Source organism: Balaenoptera borealis (genome assembly GCF_965194805.1).
Source record: "Balaenoptera borealis genome assembly, chromosome: 9".
NCBI lineage: Eukaryota > Metazoa > Chordata > Mammalia > Artiodactyla > Balaenopteridae > Balaenoptera > Balaenoptera borealis.
Window position 1 is genome coordinate 42,953,222 of NC_138873.1, and position 20,716 is coordinate 42,973,937.

General features: G+C 40.9%; 1 protein-coding gene across 3 annotated transcripts in view; it reads right to left on the reverse strand.

The window, feature by feature from the left end:
- The window catches only part of SLC35F1 (solute carrier family 35 member F1), a 410,805-nt gene that overhangs the window by 31,822 nt on the left and 358,267 nt on the right, over positions 1–20,716 (reverse strand). For 2 of the 3 annotated variants that reach the window (XM_082406220.1, XM_082406219.1), the window contains exons 4-7: positions 16,661–16,820; positions 10,181–10,337; positions 8,109–8,161; positions 724–878 (exon numbers count right to left, since the gene is read on the reverse strand). In XM_082406220.1, the coding sequence (XP_082262346.1) occupies positions 724–878; positions 8,109–8,161; positions 10,181–10,337; positions 16,661–16,820 (525 nt within the window). The remainder of the gene's footprint in view (positions 1–723; positions 879–8,108; positions 8,162–10,180; positions 10,338–16,660; positions 16,821–20,716) is intronic. The other variant, XM_082406221.1, reaches the window with a different exon arrangement.

The window sequence follows — 20,716 nt, forward strand, 5'->3', positions numbered from 1 at the left end:
TAGGACTAGTTAAGGAAGGGCAAGCGGGTCTCTTCTCACATACCAACTCTAGTCAATTGTTAATGAATCAGTGAGTGTAGTGTTTTAAAAATAGCCTCTCATAGCACACCTCAGTGGGCCATAACCAATGTCACAGCTGCCTTGGGTGAGGATGTGGGTAGAGTCTTACACTTGAAGAGACTGCCATCTCGGTACTGAATAGTTTCTCCTTTAGGGCTGATATAATAGAAACTATTTTGAATGCATTAGCATTTTCCATTCATATTTGCTATAAAAATACATGCAAAACAGAAACTGCAGGAACTGTGTCTTTTCTGCAATGAGAATACACTCTTCCGATGTCTTTGGCAGAATCCATTTGGCAGCAATAGTTTGAGGATTGTACAAGTCTCCCTAGCTTCAGGCTGGAAAAAGAGTAGCTTCTGGGGTGAACGATGTCAGAAAAACTGTCCCCCATTATTTGAAAGCCTTTCCCTCTAGAGCTGTTTCTTATCTTTCACTATCAAATGTCTGTAGTGACTAGTCTCTTATGACAAAATGTTGCTTCAGTCTTACAGTTGGAATGTGAATACCCAGGTCATAGGGGTTAGCACACAGAGGTGCATTCCTGCTTCTCAATGCAAAATCACAGAATTGGGGCCATTCCGCAGCAGAGTATTCCTACCTATATGCATTCCTTCCTACAAAGTATCATCTTCAGAAAGGAGCACTGACTCCACTTACCTTGTAGTGGAAGAGAAACAATCCACAGAACAAGCTGTACAGATCTGCGGTGAGCAGGGAGAGGTTGACCGAAGTGGCGCTGGTTTTCTTTATGACCACTGGCATGAAGCTGTAGAGACCAAACATGCAGGCACTAAAGCCAACGTAGAGCAGTCCTGATGGGGAGAGGAAAGAGAGGCAACATCACAGCCTCTTCCAGGGCCTCTGTGGATCCACAGTGGGTGAAGGAAGGGGAATGGTGCCCCCCGACTTATCTTTCACTCTATTAACGGATGTTTATTATTGGGCAATACATAGCTAAAACATAAAGCAAAAAGTGAAAATCTGCACATGGAACAAAAACCACATGCTTCTCACACATATATGATGTTTTGCTTCTTCCGGGAAGGAGTAACTCTTAGTGGCTACAGTCAGAACATAGGGTCAAGTCTCCTAAATTCTATTTCTGGTTGCGCTGTAAGTAGTTTCTAGTACCCATGTCTTTTAAAACTTTTTTCATTTCTTTTTTATTTGCAACATAGGAACGAAATTACTTGGTGTCATGTATTGCCCACAACGATGAATAACTACACAGTCCTTAAAATGGAAGGGCTTACATGACAAAGAGATGTGGACTAAGTCCGAGTACTGCACTGAAGTCCTAACTGTGTGACCTTGGGCAAATCACTTCATTGCTTTGACACAAGATGATCTGTCAGTTTCTTCCAGATCTGTGAATCCTGCTCAGCCCTACCGCCAATACCAGAGTCCTATTCCACCATCACTCTTCCTAGCATACCATGGGCTCTCACATGCAGGCTCTGCTGTTTTAGAAATAGATAGGTAAATGCTTTGTAGACCATCAAAGAACGAAGTTTTGCAAAACAGAAAGATAAAAAAGACGAAAAAAATGCCCTTAAAATGCTATATGATCAGTCCCTCATCCTCTGAAATTCTCTCTCTCTTTCTCTGTCTCTCATTATAACTAGATACACAATTGTTAATACTAATTCCATAAGTACATAATTTTGTTGAGTCCCAAACAGAAGATTATGGCTAAATCTAGAGTTTTGTTCATCACTTCCTAGATGTTGACGTAACACAAATGTAGAAAAATTATGCTCATTTCTCTACCTTGAAAGAATAAGGCATAGAATAAGCATAAGTAATGCGATTCAGTGGATCTCTGGGCATTTTTATATAATAAAATATCCAACATTTCCAAAGGAACCTTGATTACATGTGTCTGCTTTAGGCTGTGGGCAGATTACTTCCCTTGAATCCTATGAATTTTGGAGGATTTGGTAGGTACTAGACATGCAGTCCCTTTGACTGTGAAGAACAGGGATCCCTCCATGGAGAAATTTGGTTTTCCCATATGAAAAGCATTTCAGGGCATGAATCATTATTCTATATGTTTCTGATATTTGAGGAAAGTTTCAGGAAAGCCATGCCAAGTCTATATAAGAATTTTATTTTGAACATTAAGTAAGCAAACTCAGTACAACAGCCCCCTCTAGTGTGGTGGAAATGCCCTAAGAGGAAACTGGAATAATCACTTTTCTCGTTCAGTAAATTATACAAGTCCTCTCGTGGATATTCTGTCATGGTAATGTCAGATGGCTTTTGGCTCCCCATCCAAAGTTTTAATTCCCTAAATGTTCAATTTTCCTGTACTTGGGTTTCATGCTACTTATAATTCATTTTCCTTTTAACCAAGTTACTAAAAATGCAATATTAAATAACCTATGATTAATACATGAAAAGACATAAAAATTAATTCAGTATTCCTTTAAGGAATCTGAAATGAACAGACTAGGGATAAAATATATCCTAAATTAATCCACTAAAAGTAATCAAACTTGATCAGAACATAGTCCAGGAACCAGAGCCTTAAAATTTTTTATTTTTTCGATGATACATGACTGGGCTAGGAAGTTCCACAATCCTACCCTCCCATCACTTTACCTAGCACACTATGGACTCTCACATGTGAGATCTGATGTTTTACATTCACTCAATTATTCACCCAGGTATTCACTGAATACCTACTAGGCTCTAGGGACTCTGCTAGGGGTTAGCAATACAATGGAAAACAGGATAGACAGGAAGCGTAGAGTTGGTATTAGTACTATGAAGGAAGAAAAGGGTTCCTATGAGGAATGACAGGGGGCTTGTTTTAGGAGGGGTGGAGGTGGCACTTACCTTGAATGCTGAAGGACTAAAGGAGATTGCCAGGGGAAAAATAATTTAGGCAGGAGGACCTACAAATGTAAAAGACCCTGATGGGTTCCAGGAGCTGCCAGAGGCCAGAATATCTGAGCAGGAGGAACAGAGTGAGGCAGTGATAAAAGAGGACGTTGGAAAATTAGGCAGGGGCTGGATTATGTGGGGTTTTGTAGGTCTTAGAAAGAAATCGATCTTATTCTAGTTGTAATGGGAAGCCACTGAGGAGTTCATAGCAGGTGGCTAACGTTGGATCTACATTTCTAAAAGATGACTTTGGCTACTGTGAGGAGAAGGAACAGAAGGAGAAAAGCAAGGAGGGGACCAGTGAGGAGTGCAGGGTCTCAGCCCAGGCAAGAGATGCTGGTGGCTTTGCTCGGAGTGGCAGTGGAGACGAAGGGAAGTGGCTGGTCTGCGAAGACTCAACACGCCCTGCTGGTAGACTGGATGTGGGTAGCGAGGAAAAGGACAGCGTCAAAGACACCTATGGGTTCACATGGGCTCTGGCTAATTTAGAAACTGGGTGAATTATGATGCCATTTACTGAGATCGAGAGAACTGAGCAGGAGGACCAGGTTTTCAGGGGAAATAAAAAGCTCTATTTTGAACACGTTAGGTGTTAGATGCTTACGCATCATCCAAAAGGATTTGTCCAGTAGGGAGTGGATATACAATTGGCAGCTCAGAGAAGAGGTGTGACTTTACAAGCAAATTGGTGAGCCAAGGAGTGCAAGAAAATAGATACACAGCAGAGTTTCACTCTACTCATCAGGCTACCTTGAGATGCTCCAGGCTTAAACACTCTAGACCTGTTCTTAAAAACTGCAGAAATTAAATTTAGAGGGATAGGAGTGAAATATATACACCATCATAGTTAATCACTTTGCTGGGTCAACCAATGTTTTTGTGTGTGGATATCCTGTTTTGTGAGCAAAGCATGGTCAGCCAAATGAACACATGATTAAGTGGAGAGTGGGAATGCAGTATTGCTGCAATTTACTGATTTGTTGTTCTTAGATGGACATTAGCTAGTTAATGGATGTAAGTGATGCATCTGAAGGCCCAACTTGCTGTGCATGTGGGGTTTTCAAACAATCGATCGACATGATCAAACAAACGGACCGAATTACTTTTTGACTGACAACCACATGATGGGTGCAATAACTACATTAACAAAGTATATGTATAACCATTTCTTATTTGAAATGATTTCCCTCTCACTAAAGACAGAATTTGGTAGAACTTGTCCTCACGCACTAAAGAGATTTAAGCTAAAGAAATTGGAACGAATACTACCAGCTAATACTGATTGAGCACTTGCTATGTGTCATGTACTTTATGTACATTAATTAATCTCCATAACAGTATAATGCCATTGCTGACATTGCTATTGTTATCCTCTTTACACACGTGAGGAAATAGGCTTATAGAGTGTATCAGTCCAAAAACGCAGTCCATACCATGTTCAAAAGAGGAAATATAATATGGGGCACAAGTTAAAAAGGTGTTTGAACGGGTGATGGGGAAACAGGGATGGTGAGGCAACCCAGACATTAGCAATAGCAGTAAATTATTCACACCCCTGGAGCCAGAGGGATCCAGGGAGGAGGGCATGTTACCAGAGGTCAGAAGTCAGGGAAGCCCAGCAGAGGAATAATCAGAGGACACAGCCATTTCTAGAGACCTGACCTGAAAGAAGGAGACACTCCGTGGTTTCTTTCTTTCTCCCACCCTCCAGTCCCCTTCTACTGCTTCCCATTGGCCACATCTAACTGAAAGCCAGTTAACAAAGCAGCCTGGGAAGCACTGTTTGTTTTGCATGAGTCAGTTGTCAGCCTCTGCAATGAAGAGCAGAGTAACGGTAAGAAAGAGATCTGTGAGCAAACAGGCAGAAGACAAGCTTATAGAGGTTGAGTAGCTTGCCCTCAGGTCACTCAGGCTGCCTGAATTTAAATTCTGAGCACATACTACTAACCTATGTTGTCTAATTATTATGAAGAGAAATGGGGCTTGGATGAGCCATCCTATTTGACTGTAATGAGCATCTCATTTTATATATGATATATACATATCATATATACATGATACATCATGTGATATGTGCTATATATGCTTATATATGACGGATATGGTATACACATGTATATAGTATGTGTCTGTGTATGCTGCATATTTTTATCTCATCACTTTCTTTGGGATCCCACTGGTGTCACTGGCGTTCTTTTACTTTCCTTTGACTAGACTAGATTTTTAAAACATTATTTTTAATTCTTAAAAATAAAAGCGAGGTAAGATGGTTTCTCAGGACATATGCACTAAGGCACCAGGCTGGGGGGATGACTCAGAGAGTGCAAATTAGTCCCACCACAGGCAGCCGTGAGTCCAGAGGAGCGGCCTCAGTTCCCCAGGCCTCCAGCTCAGCATCGGTAAAAAGAAAGGCTGTATTCTTAATGATCTTTAAGGTCTTTCCTGCTCTGTGGTCCCATTACTGCATCTTCAGGGAAAGGTCAAATCTCTTGTTTTGGACTCTAGGACAAAACCAAAACCAAAACCAAAGCAAGCATCACCCACGGCAAGAAAAGTGAAGCCCCAGCGCACCACGAACTGGCGTTGGCTGACCCACTGCACACTTTTTCTTCCTCTGACGCTGGACTTGCACGTCAGCTAACACTTGTTCACACGTCCTTCAACACAATATGGCAAATGGGATAAAGGGAACGCTTAAGCTAGTTATTAGATTTCTGACTAATCTGTCCACCTGTTCCACAGCAGGACATTTTAGCTCTATTAGGTCTTACATTTCACTTGAGCTTCATGATTACATAACCAGACCCAGTCATTCTGTTCAGTAGAGTAAAACAAAGAAATAAAAACAAACAGCATCAATAAATGAATGTTATCTTCTTGCTTTTAATTACTCTTTGTATCTTGCAATTGGCCAATATTATTAGAAAATAACAGAATCTGTTAAAAAATGCTTTCCAAATCCAGAAAATATGAAACATGTTTATTACCCCACTTGCTCCATTGAAAAAAAATCTTTTTACTTTGATAAAATGGCAACCATAGGAGCTGTCCAAGAGACTATATGATGGGGATTACTGATGTGGAGAGAGGGAAGGGAGAGAAACGCATCGACAGATACTGGGAGATATAGTCTTGGATTTTGGTTTCTTAACTAAGACACTGGGAGCGCTCCACCAAGACACAGTGATGAGAGCTTGGCACTCTTGGGTGATTTCCCGTGGAGCATGGGGAGGCCTTGATGGGAGGCTGATCCCCTTGATGCCTCCTTGCCTCTAGGGTCCATGAGTTCCAGTAGCTGCTACGCCATCTCCTGGTTTCCCAGAAAGAAAGTGCAATGCCAAGCCTAAGCCTCCTGCCCTGTCTCCACCGCTTCCCTTTTGTCTATATTTTTGTAAGATAAGAGAGGGCAGGACAGCCCGTCTCCTTTGCTTGTCATTCATTCGCTCATTTAATAAACATTTATTCACTGAATTTTATGTGCCTAGAACTGAACCAAGCAGTAGAACATTGTAGTAGGTCAGGATGAGGTAGGAGGACAAAGATGGCCATGGTGTAAAAACACTCAACCCGTACCTGTGCTTCTGAAAGAAAAGATGAATATTTGGTTCCTTTTCTAGACCACCTGAGCCTCATTTCCAGTCAGAACTTAAACGAATGGTTTTATGATGTGTTCCCTTCATCATCTTGGACCACAGGAGATTGACATTTTAATGGCAATACGAGGGCTCAGAATAAAACTACCTTTTGATGACATATTTAACTAACACTGAATTATAACAGAACCTTGGTGGACATGCATGTGACATCCACATAATTAGAGGACAAATTATTTTTTATTAGTGCTACTACTATTAATATAAAATTAATTTATACTCATGGACCACTGCATGTGAAGTGTTACCAAGCACAGGTAACATCCTGGCTCTGAGAATCACAAAGGTCAATGCAGCTGTAACCTGCAGCTGGCTTCCTTTCCCAGCCGCCTTCCTCTCCTCCCTACAATCCCTTCTCTCTATTGATTTTCACTTAATTGTATCATCTCGGGAGAAATTAAACGGCAGGACTCTGTGACAGACACAAGGGCTGGGGAGCCCTTGAAGTCACTAGAGATAACCCCAGGGGCAGTCGTGCATAATTCTGTAGCACCTGGTGTGCCTTCAGAGGCCATTCTGTCAGCAGCAAGTCAACCCTGGATGCTTCAGGGTCAAGGGTAGGTAAAGTGATGCAGGGAGCTTTATGTCACTGTTGTCCTTGTTCGGAGAAGCAGAATTTGACTGAAGCTGTCAGTTCCATGAAAGCTCATAGAAGCTGGAGATGGCTCAAACGGCCAGCTTCAGAGTGGAGAACCACCTGTATTTTCACCCGGGCACACACTTCCCAAGCATGCCCATAAGCCAAGCTCTGTGCTCACTGCTGGAACCCAGGTGTCTTGGTATAGACACTGAGGGGATATTTCAGGGCTGAGGGTAGGTCAGTCCCGTCTAGGGCTTGCTGAGTGATCATTATTAGAGCATCACCTGGGATCTTAAATCCTTGTCCTAAATTTTTTTTAGAGAAAAGTGACTTTAGAAACAGGTGGCATCTAGATGCTCTGGCTGACTATTAAGTAGCTCAAAGTCTGTCTGGTATTTTCCACCAAGTCCATCTGGAGATCAATTAACCATGTCTTTTGTGCAAACTGCTCCCTTCTGAAAAGGTTTTTATGGGTTCAGAATGCCCATTACCTTGTTTTCTTCTGTGCCTTTTTGTTAAGTTCAGTTTTTTTCCTTTACTAAAGTGCCACTTTTTAATGATCACGTCAGTTTGGTGTTTCTCAGCTGGAGCAAATTGCTGTCATTTGTGTCTCACCACTGCCTCGGGGCACTTTTTCTTTCCAGTTGGTCTTTAACCTAATAACATACTTCTGTGTCTACACTAATGGCATCTGGGCGATGATAATGGGCAGAGGCTCAATTAAGAAACATTATGAATCATACAGTTCAGTCTCTTCTAGTGTGTACGAATCCCTAAAGTGACAAGGGGGTGTCCTTTTCTTTTGTCCCTTGCAGTCTAAGTCCTTTCCTTGTTTGTGCCTCACCGCCACCCCCGTCACTCTCCATACGTTATTTCTCAGGTTTACTAAAAACAGCATCTCAGGTGAGCAAACCCCTTACCTATTTGCCAATCCCAGGGCACCTTTAACAGCTCCTTGTGCTCCATTATAGCTCTGCGAATTGAAAGAAAGCAGACCTGATAAGCAATGCGTCCTACTTCTTTTTTTCACTTACCAGATTTATACAAATCATGAAGCAATCAATTGAATTTCAAAAATTACTCTGGATCACGCAGAGGCAAGTCTCATTAGGCAGCCCAGCCCAAGGTTTATCCCTGCAGGATCTTGTTTGGTGAGTGAGCCAGTGGGCATGGTGGAGCACAGACCCTCCGCAGTCCTTCTCACCCAGTCTGCCTCTAGCCTTTGCTTCTTCTTGCTTAGATGCTTTCTCAAAAGTATATGGCGAGGTTGCAGGTTTAATCAGTTTTCTGATTGAGCACTCTTCAGGGCAGTGGTTCTCAAACTTAAATGTACAAAACCGCCACCTGGAGAGCACGTTAAAACAGTTTCCTGGGCCCCATCCCTCGAAAGTCTGATTCAGTAGATCTGGGTGGGGCCCATGGATGTGTGTTTCTGACAGGTTTTCATGTGGTGCCAGTACTGCTGGTCAGAGAACTACACTCTGAGAACCACTGTTCTGGAAGAGGACCAGGAGGGGAGGGGGCACGGCTCCACCGGTGTCCCTTTGGTTTCAGTGTGCCCTCAGTGTATCCCGTTTGCCAAACACACTCATATGTCACTTCCACTATTTTGGCAGCAGTGTTTCTGAAGGGCTCTGTCAGCTCTAATGGCCTATAACTGAAGCAGATGAGTGCTAGATCTCTGAAGATATTTTTTGGATTCAAGAATAATAATCCATAAAATGAGCCATCCATCTACACAATGTTGGTTATGAACAGTTGAACTAGGCTATTTCTTTTCCTCTCACAAAGCTGAAGCACCAAATTTAGGAACTTTAAAATGCCAGCATGCTTTCAAAATGAACCAAAAATAAATCTTTCTTAGGGAGTCTTCCCATGTCCTTGCCTTGTTTGCTATGGAGTTTTTCACCTGTATCTCAGGATACCGAAGTTTGGAGGATTCTTGGAAACAGCCTATTTGCAAAACCAGTTTAAAGTGATGCCAAAATAGCTTCCATAAATAATTTCAGACATTGCCCCAGTACAAAGAACTTACTTTGTAGAAAGTGATTTGGTGAAATCAGAATTACTTGCTTTGCAGAGAGGGATTTGCTGAAATTAGACTGGAGGTTATACTATCCTTCTTTATCTCTTATGTGAAACTAAAATCCATGGCCTTTATTGATGGAAAATTATGCTTTGTTTGACACTTATTCTCGCAACAACTTCTGAGGCCTAGTCAGTGATGACTTATACGTTCCAATGTCAGAATTATTGCTAAATTGTTGTTTCTGACTTTTTGATGCTTAGTGAATGCCTGTGTTATATCTTCACTCGTTTAAGGAAAATGGAAACACTAAATATCTAAGAGATGAATTTGGTTTTTGTTTTTCGTTTTTGTTTGTTTTTTTTTTTTGGCTGTGCCGCACTGCTTGTGGAATCTTAGTTCTCCTACCAGGGATTGAACCTGAGCCATGGCAGTGAAAGTGCTGAGTCCTAACCACTGGGCTGCCAGGGAATTCCCTAACAGATGAATTTGAATATGGTTCACTTGTGCGAATCCATGCACAATAAAAGAAAAAAATTTATAAAAGGAAAATTTAAACTATGAGTTTTCTAGTGGTGGTTACTAGTAAGACTAGTTTACTGGTTGTCAGTAGTAAACAGAATGCCCCTTTTTGGAAGTGCATCAAACCATGGCATTTACACTTAGTTTGTCTGTTTCTCTAAGTAAAACCTCATTGGCTGGTTTGGGAGAATCAACGTACTTCTCATGCATTCTTGTAAATTATCTTCAAAGTCCATTAAATATATCCATTAAAAATTCATTTAGTTTGGAGGAAATTTACTAATAAAGATATTGAGTTTTTCAGATATCATGTGGGAGGTTGGTGACAGGTTTCTACCTGTGATTTTTGTAAAATAAAGTGAACAACCATACCCCAAATGAAAAACAAATTGTAAGAATAAGCTCTAAGAGTATCGACTGCCTGAATTTCTTATTTTTACTCACAACTGAATTCCACTGAAAAATGCCCCGAAGAGTCCAATCATTCCCAGGAATTCCACTCGGCTCAGGGTTCGGATGATGTATTCTTCCCAGACGTTAGAGATACCGTAGAGCGTGGCTCCCCCTAAGACCAGAAGGTCCCCTACCAGCTTATTTTCCCCTAGGAACCAAAAAAAAAAAAAAAGAGGAAGCTTTATTAAAATTTTCCTAACAAGAATCTGGCATCGGCAAAATCAGCTTCCTATGCCTATTCTTTTCTGACATTTTTATAGAAGTTCTGTATTTTGCCAACTGAGATTTAGTAAAGTCCGTTTATGTGTGCTCCAGTTACGTTGTGATACAAAAAGGTTGCCTACGTCCCCAACAAGAAGTCTTCCCTAGCTAAGAAAGGGACCAGTTTCTTCTAGATTGTACCCTCTCCATAAAGCCCCATGTCTTCTGTCTGAGTGAAAGGGATTATGGGTTGAAATGTTCAACTCCCCTAAAGTAAGTAACATAAGGGTGAAAATATATGTAATTCATTATCACATTAGTATTTTTCTTCTTTCATAAAAATATCTATTTGTTCTAAATTCAGTTTTGGTTAGTTTTGGTTCCTGTCCAATCTCTCATAAATTACGCACCTAGCTATTTCCTATACTTAGGCCAACTCTTTCCACTCCAGGAAGTGTGAAGCTAGGGAAGGACAGTGGAAATCAGCAGCCGGTGGCCTCACGGTGGGCTTGTACCCAAGGAGCCTCCAGCTGTGTCCTCTGTAGTTGGCTCATCGGAGCTCAGCAGACATGCAGCTCTGGGGCAGAAGAGGTGCGGGATTGGGAGGGCGCTCTCTCCAGCGTGATTCTAAGGAAGAGACCCACCTTAGAGTAGCCTTGGATTTCCAGATTAGCTGGAACAACCTAAAACTGCAGAGCCAGATGTTCACTGTACAGTTGGGGCCACTGCACATTCTCTAGGAAGAGGTTTCACATAAAAGAATCTGGGCTGGGCTTGGGGAGAGACCTCTTCACTCTAATTACTGTCACTTTTTCTAAGACAGCGTCCCACTGCTGGTAAGAATCAGAGAGAGAAAAGATACCCCGGAAGGCAGGAGAGCTTGCTGGAGTTCAAGGGAATGGAGCTGAGAGCGTGGAACTGCGAGGGCTGGGAACCCTCCCGGGGCTCATGGGGAGCGGGTGGCCCAAGAACATGAGGAGGCTCCAATGAGGAACCAGACCTCACGGCTGTGTCCCTGGGTGTGTCTTCCAGGGAAATGAAGGTTGCTGTTACAGAGCAACCTGATGAATCTTTTTTTATGTGTCAACTAGGAAATCATGACAAAACTTCTAATTTTAAGGAGTTCATTTGCGGAATAACCCATAAAGTAAAAAGTATCCATTACTAAGACTATAAAATTATAATGAACATGATTCAGTCACTTTTCAATAAGGACCCATTTCAGAGTCTTGTGATGACGTGGGGCCATTATTATGAATATCAATTATTGTTGTATTAGTGAAGTGTGGAAGTGCTGGCTCGATAGAATTCTTGGTTACATGAAATTAATTTTATATGAATAGATTCAGGAAAGTTAAATTATAATAAACTATTTTAATAGAAATTAGGGAAACATCAGTCCATCTTTTAAAAGTCCTAAAAAGAGGCCACACTGTTTCAGTGAATAGTCTCAACAATCTTTTTCAAACTCCACATTTATATCATTATGGCCTATTCTGTTAAGCCTTTGACTATATGAAATCTACTGCCGAGTACTTTGAATTTTCACCAGTGCAGTGATAATTATTGTTAATAATGATACAATTTTGTGTAACTGCAAGTTTAGAAGTATTTCCCAAGTTATCGGTAACAAAGTGATTAAATATTACTTATTAAAATTGTACTAGTAAGTGTATTTATCAGTTTTTAAATCATTTGAAAGTGGGTACCTATACATATAGCATGTATGAAATCTTAGATGATTAAATATAGTTAAACTAACTAGGACATGATTTTATCCAACCATATTATATAATGCAGTGTTTGATATAATATTTTGTACCTACAATTTGTATCTAGTTAACTGGAAATTACAACATATTACTCTATGTTTCGTGCCTTATTAATGCAATAGATATCTGACACGGTAGAGTCAATTTCTCTGAAAGTTCACAGGGAAAATTATATCTAGCAAGTGTGTCATTTACGTATGGTTGAAACCACAATGAGTGATAATGATTTGCAAATTTGGGGCAAATGTACACATTTGAAATTATGAGAAGTTCATTCAACCCAGTGCCTTCTTTCTCTCCTCTGAATTTCACACCATTGTCACTGCATATGGCCCCCACTGCACTTTGCTCCACGTCTATTATTTGTTAACTTGCCTGTCTTCCCCTTCCTGTTTTCTTATACAGTAGGGTTGAAGGGCCTACTGTGACTTACTTCGCTTTATATTCTCTGCGGTCCCTAGCACAGATCCTGGCACATTATAAGATCTCAATAAATGCTTAAATGAGTTGAGCTGATGGAAAAGGTCTTAATACATCTCATGGTAAAGATTTTGAGTGGTGACATCTTTCAATTCAGGTAGACATGGGTTCTAATCACATCTCTGTCACTTATTAGTTGTTAAACATTGGGCAAGCTATAGAGTCTTTCTGACTTGTGTTTCCTTAATTAAAATGAGGTTATGGCGAGGATACCATAAAATAGTGTCAATAAGATTTAAAAATGCAAAATAATGTAAAATGCTTAACATAGCATCTGGCACTTATTAAATGTTCAGTAAATGGTGGTTAAAAAAGAGTGAATAAATCGTTCCCTTTGAATCACCACCTGTCTGTTTGGGTTGGCCATTTCTCATTTTGGATTGCTTCTTAGTTCTAATCAACCCAGTCATGACAGCTTTGCAAGAGTTGGATTTCCTTATTAGATTTTTGATTAAGTACTAGAAATACCATGTTTGGAGGGATACTTGTGTCTGTGTGGTTGTGGGAGGAGAAGAGGGAATATTATTTAAAATCATTACTTACCACTATTTTAAGAATAAATGGTGAATTATAGTATTCTAGAGTGTTGAAAGAGTGCTAATGCAATTTATGAAAATGAACCCATCTCACTGAATATTTTTGAGTTTTAAATACGACCAGCTGCTTTGTTTTCCTGGGATTCTCTTGGTTTTAGCACAGAAAGTCCCACTTCTGGGGAAACCCTTCCATTCTGGCCTATCTGGGACAGTCATTCATCCTAATTTACTGCAATTGAACAATGGTACCTTTCTTACATGAGTCACAATTATGGAAGAATAAGTATTAAGTGGTGTAGCAGAAAGATTTCACATCTAGGCCACACCATTTAGTACTGGTGTGTACTTGCACATGTTTCTTATCTTCCCTGAGCCTTGATTTCTTCAGCTGTAAAAATGAGAATAAAAATACTTTCTTTGCATAATTAGGAGGATTAAATGAGATGATGTACGGGAACGTGCCTGGCACCAATAAAATTGTGACTTTTAAAAATTATGTTTAATTATCTAATTCTTTGAAAATGTTTTCTCTCTTTTGAAATAAATATAAAATTATGTCTGGTAGTAAAGAAAATGTCATTATGGTTATCTAACATCTTTGATAAGTGAACTATAAGATGCAATAAATGTATTGTGGTAGAAAGAAGATACTTTGAAAAGCAAGAAATACATTTTATGATAAGGATCTATTTTAATTGAGTTTTATCTTAATCTTATTTTCTAACCTTCCCTTTTATATCTATAAGTTTTCCAAGGAAAGTAGAAATGTCATGGAGAAATCTCTTTGGCCTTATTAAGTCATTTTTACACCCTCCAACATCCATCATATTCTCAGGAGCCACTTTATTGCATGCCTTTCCCCCATGCATCAATAAATGCAGAGCTGGTCTCTCAGAGGAGACTTATAATGCGGAGGAAGGTGGGCAAAGAGGGAATGCACATATTAGTCCCACCGATTAGCAATGACAAACTTGGAAAAAGACATCTTCTTTCAGCTGAGCTCAAAGGCATGGGAGCTCCTATAGTGGATGATCAGTTGTTCCTGAGACAAGCATAGAATTGGAATGTAAGTGTTTTTGTGTCTGTCCCACTTTGTAGACCATTCCACAGGCTCCAAGGCAGAGTCTCCACAGCTGATATCAAAAGTGCTTGATGACAGAATTTTCAAAATCCCAAGCTAAGGAGAACCGTGGACTAAGCAATATAAAAAGGACTAAGTCAGTCATCTTTTCCTGATACAGTGATGACAATTTAAATCGGGTTGAATGCCTGATTAAAGTTCTGGTGAGTGCCTGAAGGATTTTAGAAAAGTTCCGTCCCTGGCGAATTAATGCAATTGAACCAACTCTACGGTAAGAGTGGTAACAAATGGAACATTTTTGATAGGGATGAACACAAAGATTATATTGTCCTCAAAATCAGTGTGTTATTTTCTTTTTTCAGGACATTTTATAAGATAGCTTAAATTGCTGCCTAATTTAATATTTTTGTAGCTGTAAGCATGCCCAATCATTATTTTGTAAAATGAGCCCTTGGATCCTAACTTTGGGCTGCTGTCAGGACATTATGCCATGTAGTTAGGCGCCATCAGATGAGCATGGAAGGTACTCAACAATGAAAAAACTTAATTCTGTTAACACTGGTACTTCATATGTTACAACAGGAAAGATGCTGTGGGCCTTAAACAGATTCACACGGAAAGTTAAAACTCCGCTCCACCATGTTTCAGCTGCCCTGCACTCTTTTTAAAAATGACCACGTTTGAAAGACTCCCAAATGGACTTACTTTCTTTTTCTTAAATAGTACTAGTACCGCTTTCCTAACACTTCAATTGAAATCAAGAAAACATTTTTTACAGGATTAGTGAATACAACCTAGTGAAATCAATTCAAATTTGTTTAACATTTTGGGCGTAAATATTTAGATTTATAATGACAATTGTCTTCCTTGACTATGGATACAAAATGATGGCCAGGGTGAATAGCTAGAGTTCAGCAAAGCAAAATTTTCATAAATAAGGGTACATGTTGCTCAGTCTGTACTTACACAGTTCAAGCAAAGCTGAGAAAGTGTAATTAAATTATGACTTTATAACAACTGGGCATGTTGTATCAGACAAAAATATTTTCTGATTGGTCCAAAGAGATGATCTATATTGGGATCATGATGGGTATAGAGCAAAAACTAGCCTTTCATGTAATATATATCAATATCCCATGGAACCACTATTTCATAGAACAGAATTTGGGGAAAGCTGGCATAGGTATTTTTAGTCCATCTGTTGAGGTGGGGACTGATTACGTTGTGTAGGCAGCATATGGAGAGGACAGAGGCTGTCTCTCTTTTGCTGTGTTTTATCTTCAGCTCCCAGCAATGTGGGAGAGGGAAGGAAGCCTGCCCAGGAGGTCAGAAGACTTGGGTTCTAGTCTCAGCTCTGTGACCTCGGGCAGCTCACTTGGCTTCTCTATGTTTTGGAGTTTTTGTGTGTCAAATACAAATGAGCCGAACAAGGTTCCTTTCAGTCATAAAGTTCTATGGTGGAACTTAAAAATATAAATAACTTTCATTTCAGGTATTTCTTATGACCTAGTCTCAAAGAGAAATGCCTCAATTTTAACTTTTTATCTCTAATTCCCTAGAAGAAAAGGCAATTTCAAAACTACAGAAGAGTGGGTACTTTCTATCCTATTCCTGATGTTAACAAAGAACGTCAATTTTTTCTTGTCCCCTGAAACCTTCTGTAACTCAAGGATTTTTGGTACATTTTAAAGAATTACAGTGCTTTAAAAGTGGTCCTCTGGAAAGCGTTCTGGATCAGGGCTCCTCAGAAGATTCATAGCAATTTGATGAGTAAACCTTGAAGCTTTGTAGGTCTACGAGATAATGACCTGTAACTGCCACCCAAAACCTCCCCACAAATAAACCAACAAGAAACATGCATGAGGAGACTGCACTTAGCTCTCCCTCATAAAATTATCGAGAATTCCTAATCTAGGCTCCAAAGTTTAAATATCCACTCTTAAGCCTGTATACCTACCTTCACCCAGTAGTCTGAAAGCTCAGTCTTTCTCTGACGCGGGAGAGAAGGCGTTGGCAGGTGGGGTGTGGGGAAGGTCCCTGTGGCTCGGGAGTGGCCTGACCCACTGACACCATCTCTTACTAGCTGGTCTGGATCAGGCAGCTTTGATCTCCAACACATACTCCAAGTGGGTCCTGACTCTCAGCTTTAAACACCATCTGAATGTTTCTGAGTTCCTGTAGAATGGGCATGAAAGCTGTATTTTGCTTCCTTTGTTCACTAAAGAAATATGTATGAAGCACCTCCTATGTGCCACTGTCTTAGGTGTAGGGAACAAACACGAGTAAGACACAGACAGTAGGAAGCCCAGGTTCCTTGTTTCCACCATGAACCGTGAACATTCCACGTCTTGCCTTGGTCTCACCCACAGAGGCAAGTAACCCGGTGAACACGGAGACTCACCTGCTCCCTGATGCCTTCCCACAAGCACATCTGCGCCCGCCATGCATCCCATTCCCAGGATGCAGACGATGATGCCGAGGAAATGCACAGCCTTGTACCGGATCAGCAGGAAGAACCAGGAGAGCAAAATCACAACCGGGATCACAAAACAGTCCAGGAGCTACAGGGAGGGAAGGAGGGAAGCAACAATAGGGAGTTCAGAGGGAAACTTTCCATATAATGGAAACTGTCAGAAAAATAAGTTTGCTCTGTAGAAAGGGCATTTCCCCTGGATCTGTGTTTTTGGGTCGACCCAAAATTGATGCAATTAAAACAGACTCTGAAACAAATGCACATGAACTTTACTTAAACATCCCCCAGCCGTGAAGAAAAGGGGAGAAGGCAAATCAATAAGACAGGCTGGTGGTGAAGATTCTCCTGCCCCTATGGTGTCAGGGCAGCTTGGCATCCACCTTCCTCAGCACCCTGGCCGACTCCACAGGGACACTCAGATGTGGGGAGAATAGACGGAGCCGTTCTAGATGGTCCCAGCACTCTGGGAGTAGATCTGGGAATGGGAGGTGAGGGGGCAGAGGTCTTATAATAGTTTATAAATTATTAGAATCTAGGCAAAAGTTGAATTTAATTTCTCCCAGAACTTTCTCTCCACTACCAATAAAAGTTACTTTAATCTCTCTTTGAAATTTCACTCTTTATAGGAAAAAAACCGCTCTAAATGTAAATGCAAATATTAATCTCAAAAGTTTACAAATACTTTTAAAATACCGTATAAAAAAAGTTAAAAACAAAAAGGAGGGAGAAAAAAGAATGAACAGAGTATTTAAAAAATCTTTGACTTCATTTCCTATATATTTTGTGCAAATAGTGAGATTCCACCTGAAATGGAAGCCCCAAGAGATGGTGGAAAGTTTGTCCCGGTCATGCAGCGAGACAACATAATGAAATGGGAAGACCTTTGTGTCAGGAGCCAGAAGATCTGAATGTGAGTACTAGATCCTTACTTAGAGCAGTGTGACCTTGGGCAAACCACAAATTCAGGAAGCCTCAGTTACCTGTTAGTATAATGAAGATAATAGTTCCTACTGACTTTCTCTGAAGATCATTGTGAAGCTCGAAGATAACACATGTGGAAGCATTTTGTAAATTATGAGAACCTCAATGCCAGTCTATACCCTGCTTCCAAACACATGCTCTGGACTCCACAGAACTGGTTGTCTCTACCACACCTCGGTAAGATGCAGTGACTTCTGGTTACTCCATGTGAGGCAGGGTCTCCACTAGATACACGGGTGGCCCCCAGGACTCCAGACTCCATGTACCAAATGAGAAACTGGTGATCTGGTCCCACTGCACAGTGCAGCTCCTCTGCTAGAATCCTAAACAGGTGGCCCTACCAGCCAGTAGCCAGATCCAGGGCAGCGATCCCTAACACTCCTTCACTCTTACTGTCTATATCCTATGGATCATTAAATCCTGCCAATTCACCTTCTAAACACTTCTTAAATCTACTCACGCCACTTCCGCCACCTAGACCGAACTAGCATCATCTCCTACCTGGAGCAAGCCCTTCCTTCCTGCCTCGGGTCTTCATGCATCCCCCTCCTTCTGGAATGCTCCATCTAATTCTTGAAGTTCTGCCTCCTTCTTCAGGCTCGCACCTATATTCTGCCTCCTTAAGAAAGCCTCTAGGGTCCCTAGGCTAGATCAGGTCCTATTCGATGATTTCCCTATATCCTATACCTCTCCTTTATAGTGTCAATTATAATAATTCTTAATTAATATGGAATTATTGGCATAATATCTGACTTCCCCACTTGTCTGGAGTTCCATGAGAGCAGGACTACATTCCCAGCACCCAGAGTCCTGCTGGGCTTATGAGAAGTATCCAAGAATAGTTATTGACCAAATACATACAAGGATTTTTAATAACCAGTAACAGCAAATTAGAGTCACCAACATTCATTACAGGCTGAAAAATGTTTGTATATTTGCAAAGCATCCTGACCATCAGAATGGCTTTTTGGTACTGTAAACAGCACTTAGGATTCTCACTATCCCAAAAGCTGTTGGTGACCTGGACAGACCCTCATGCTTCTCCGTGCCTCGGCCTTCCCCTTTGCAGAATGGAGCAAGCAATCAGAAGAGTAAGCTGTCCCCGAGGTTACTGGGAAATGATAACGCTGAGTAACACCGTTAACCCTAACACGGTGATGGGCTGGGGGCTAAGCCCACACGTCACAGCACTCCGGGAGGGGCTGACTTCAGGCTTGACGGCTGGTAGGATTGCACTACAGCATATGGTCACCCACTGCACAGTTAATTAGCAAGTTAATGATCCTACTTGATATGGTAAAATGCTCTAAAGCAGGTTTTACAGCTGGCCTCAAATGCCATTTAAGTATATTAGGAAATTTGTGTTTGCCAGTGAAAACTCTTCACTGGGCATAAGACAGTTGGTGTTTTGCTTTAAAAATTAGAAATGATTGAATCAACAGTTAGAATATTTACCTACATGCTCCACAATTGGGATTTCATTATCTGGCTGGAAGCCCTCGGTCAGTGAAGCTGAAGGCCTCTATGCCTGAATTACTGAAGGCAAACCAGGCCTCAATCTTTGAGGAGGGCTCAAGTGAGCTTTTCTGGTTCTCAGTGTCATTAGAAACCCCAAAGCACTTGATGAGTCCTGGGATCTGTTCTCTTAATGGATTGAGCTGAAAAATCCTTATTTGTGAGTGTCAGTTGGCCCTTCGGGTAGGGAGGACTTTTAGAAAGAAGGGAAGGGGAAAGAAGGCTACAGTACAAACCAGGGTTTCTGGGACATTTCAGCTGGGAAGCGTGGCACCCAGCATACAGTAGGGAATCAACAGTGGGTGACTAAATGAATCAAAGAATGGAGGGGCGATTGGTATCACTGACTGTCAGAAGGGAAATTAGAGGTAATCTACGCTGCTTCCGGCATTTGGTCTGGGACGATTCTTCATTTTGCAGGACTGCCCCAGGCTCTCTGCGGGGCATTTAGCACCACTGGGCCCTGACCACTAAAAAACATGCTCCTACACATTTACAAGTGCCCCTCGGGGGCAGTATCTCCCCAATTTAGAATCACAGAGCCCTTTATTTAAAAACTGAGGATTCAGAAGTTTCAAGAGGTGAAGTGATCTGCTCCCCGCCACTCAAACTGTTGGTATCAGCCGCAGTCCTGTCCTGATTTTTTAAAAATCATATTTTAATGAAGGTCAGTAACAGGAATTGCTACAGGTGGAGGTCTCACCACGATTTTTGTAACTAGAGACAAAACAACTCAAAAAACAAAAAACATTTGGGAGTTGCTGTTAGTAAACAGGCTATTATTTTTTAGTGATTTTTGGCTCCAGCTTTTCCCCAGCGGTCATATAGTATAAAACATACTGACAAAATAATTTTCCAATAATTTTCTGGTAGGTTAACCCCTTAGCAAAGAGGTTGTTAGAGTAACAAAAGAGAGCAGCATTATAATAGATGCCCACGACTGGGGCTGTGAAAGCAGAAAATGAACTGAAAAACCTTCGGGTTCTGTCATTAACCTTTTTAATATATTTACCTTTCTTTGCATACATTTCTATATCCAAAAGGAAATTATAAAATATCAATACCCAAAAACTAAACAAAAGAATATTATTTCATAATCATTTTATACTCTGAAAAATCTCCAAGAACATGAAGAACTTCAGAAAGAAAAGTTCATTACCACTTAGATTTACCTGGCATCATTCCTCTCTAAAGATATAAGCTAATTTTAGTCATCTATATCACTCATCCTTAAGTGACACCTGCCAGTGAGGTCTACGACCCCAGGTTATCTGATTTGACTGATGGAGGTGCTGAGGCACACCATGCTCAAACACTGGGGCAAAGTCTCTGAAGTCATCATGATAACACCAGGATAATGATTTGAACTTGGTAGTTTTAAATATTTCCTCAGGATAGATTCTTGGCCTGAAACTACAGAGTTAAACTCTTGATGCATATTGCCATTTTTTCCAGGAAGTTAGTGGCTATTTACTTGTCCACCATTAG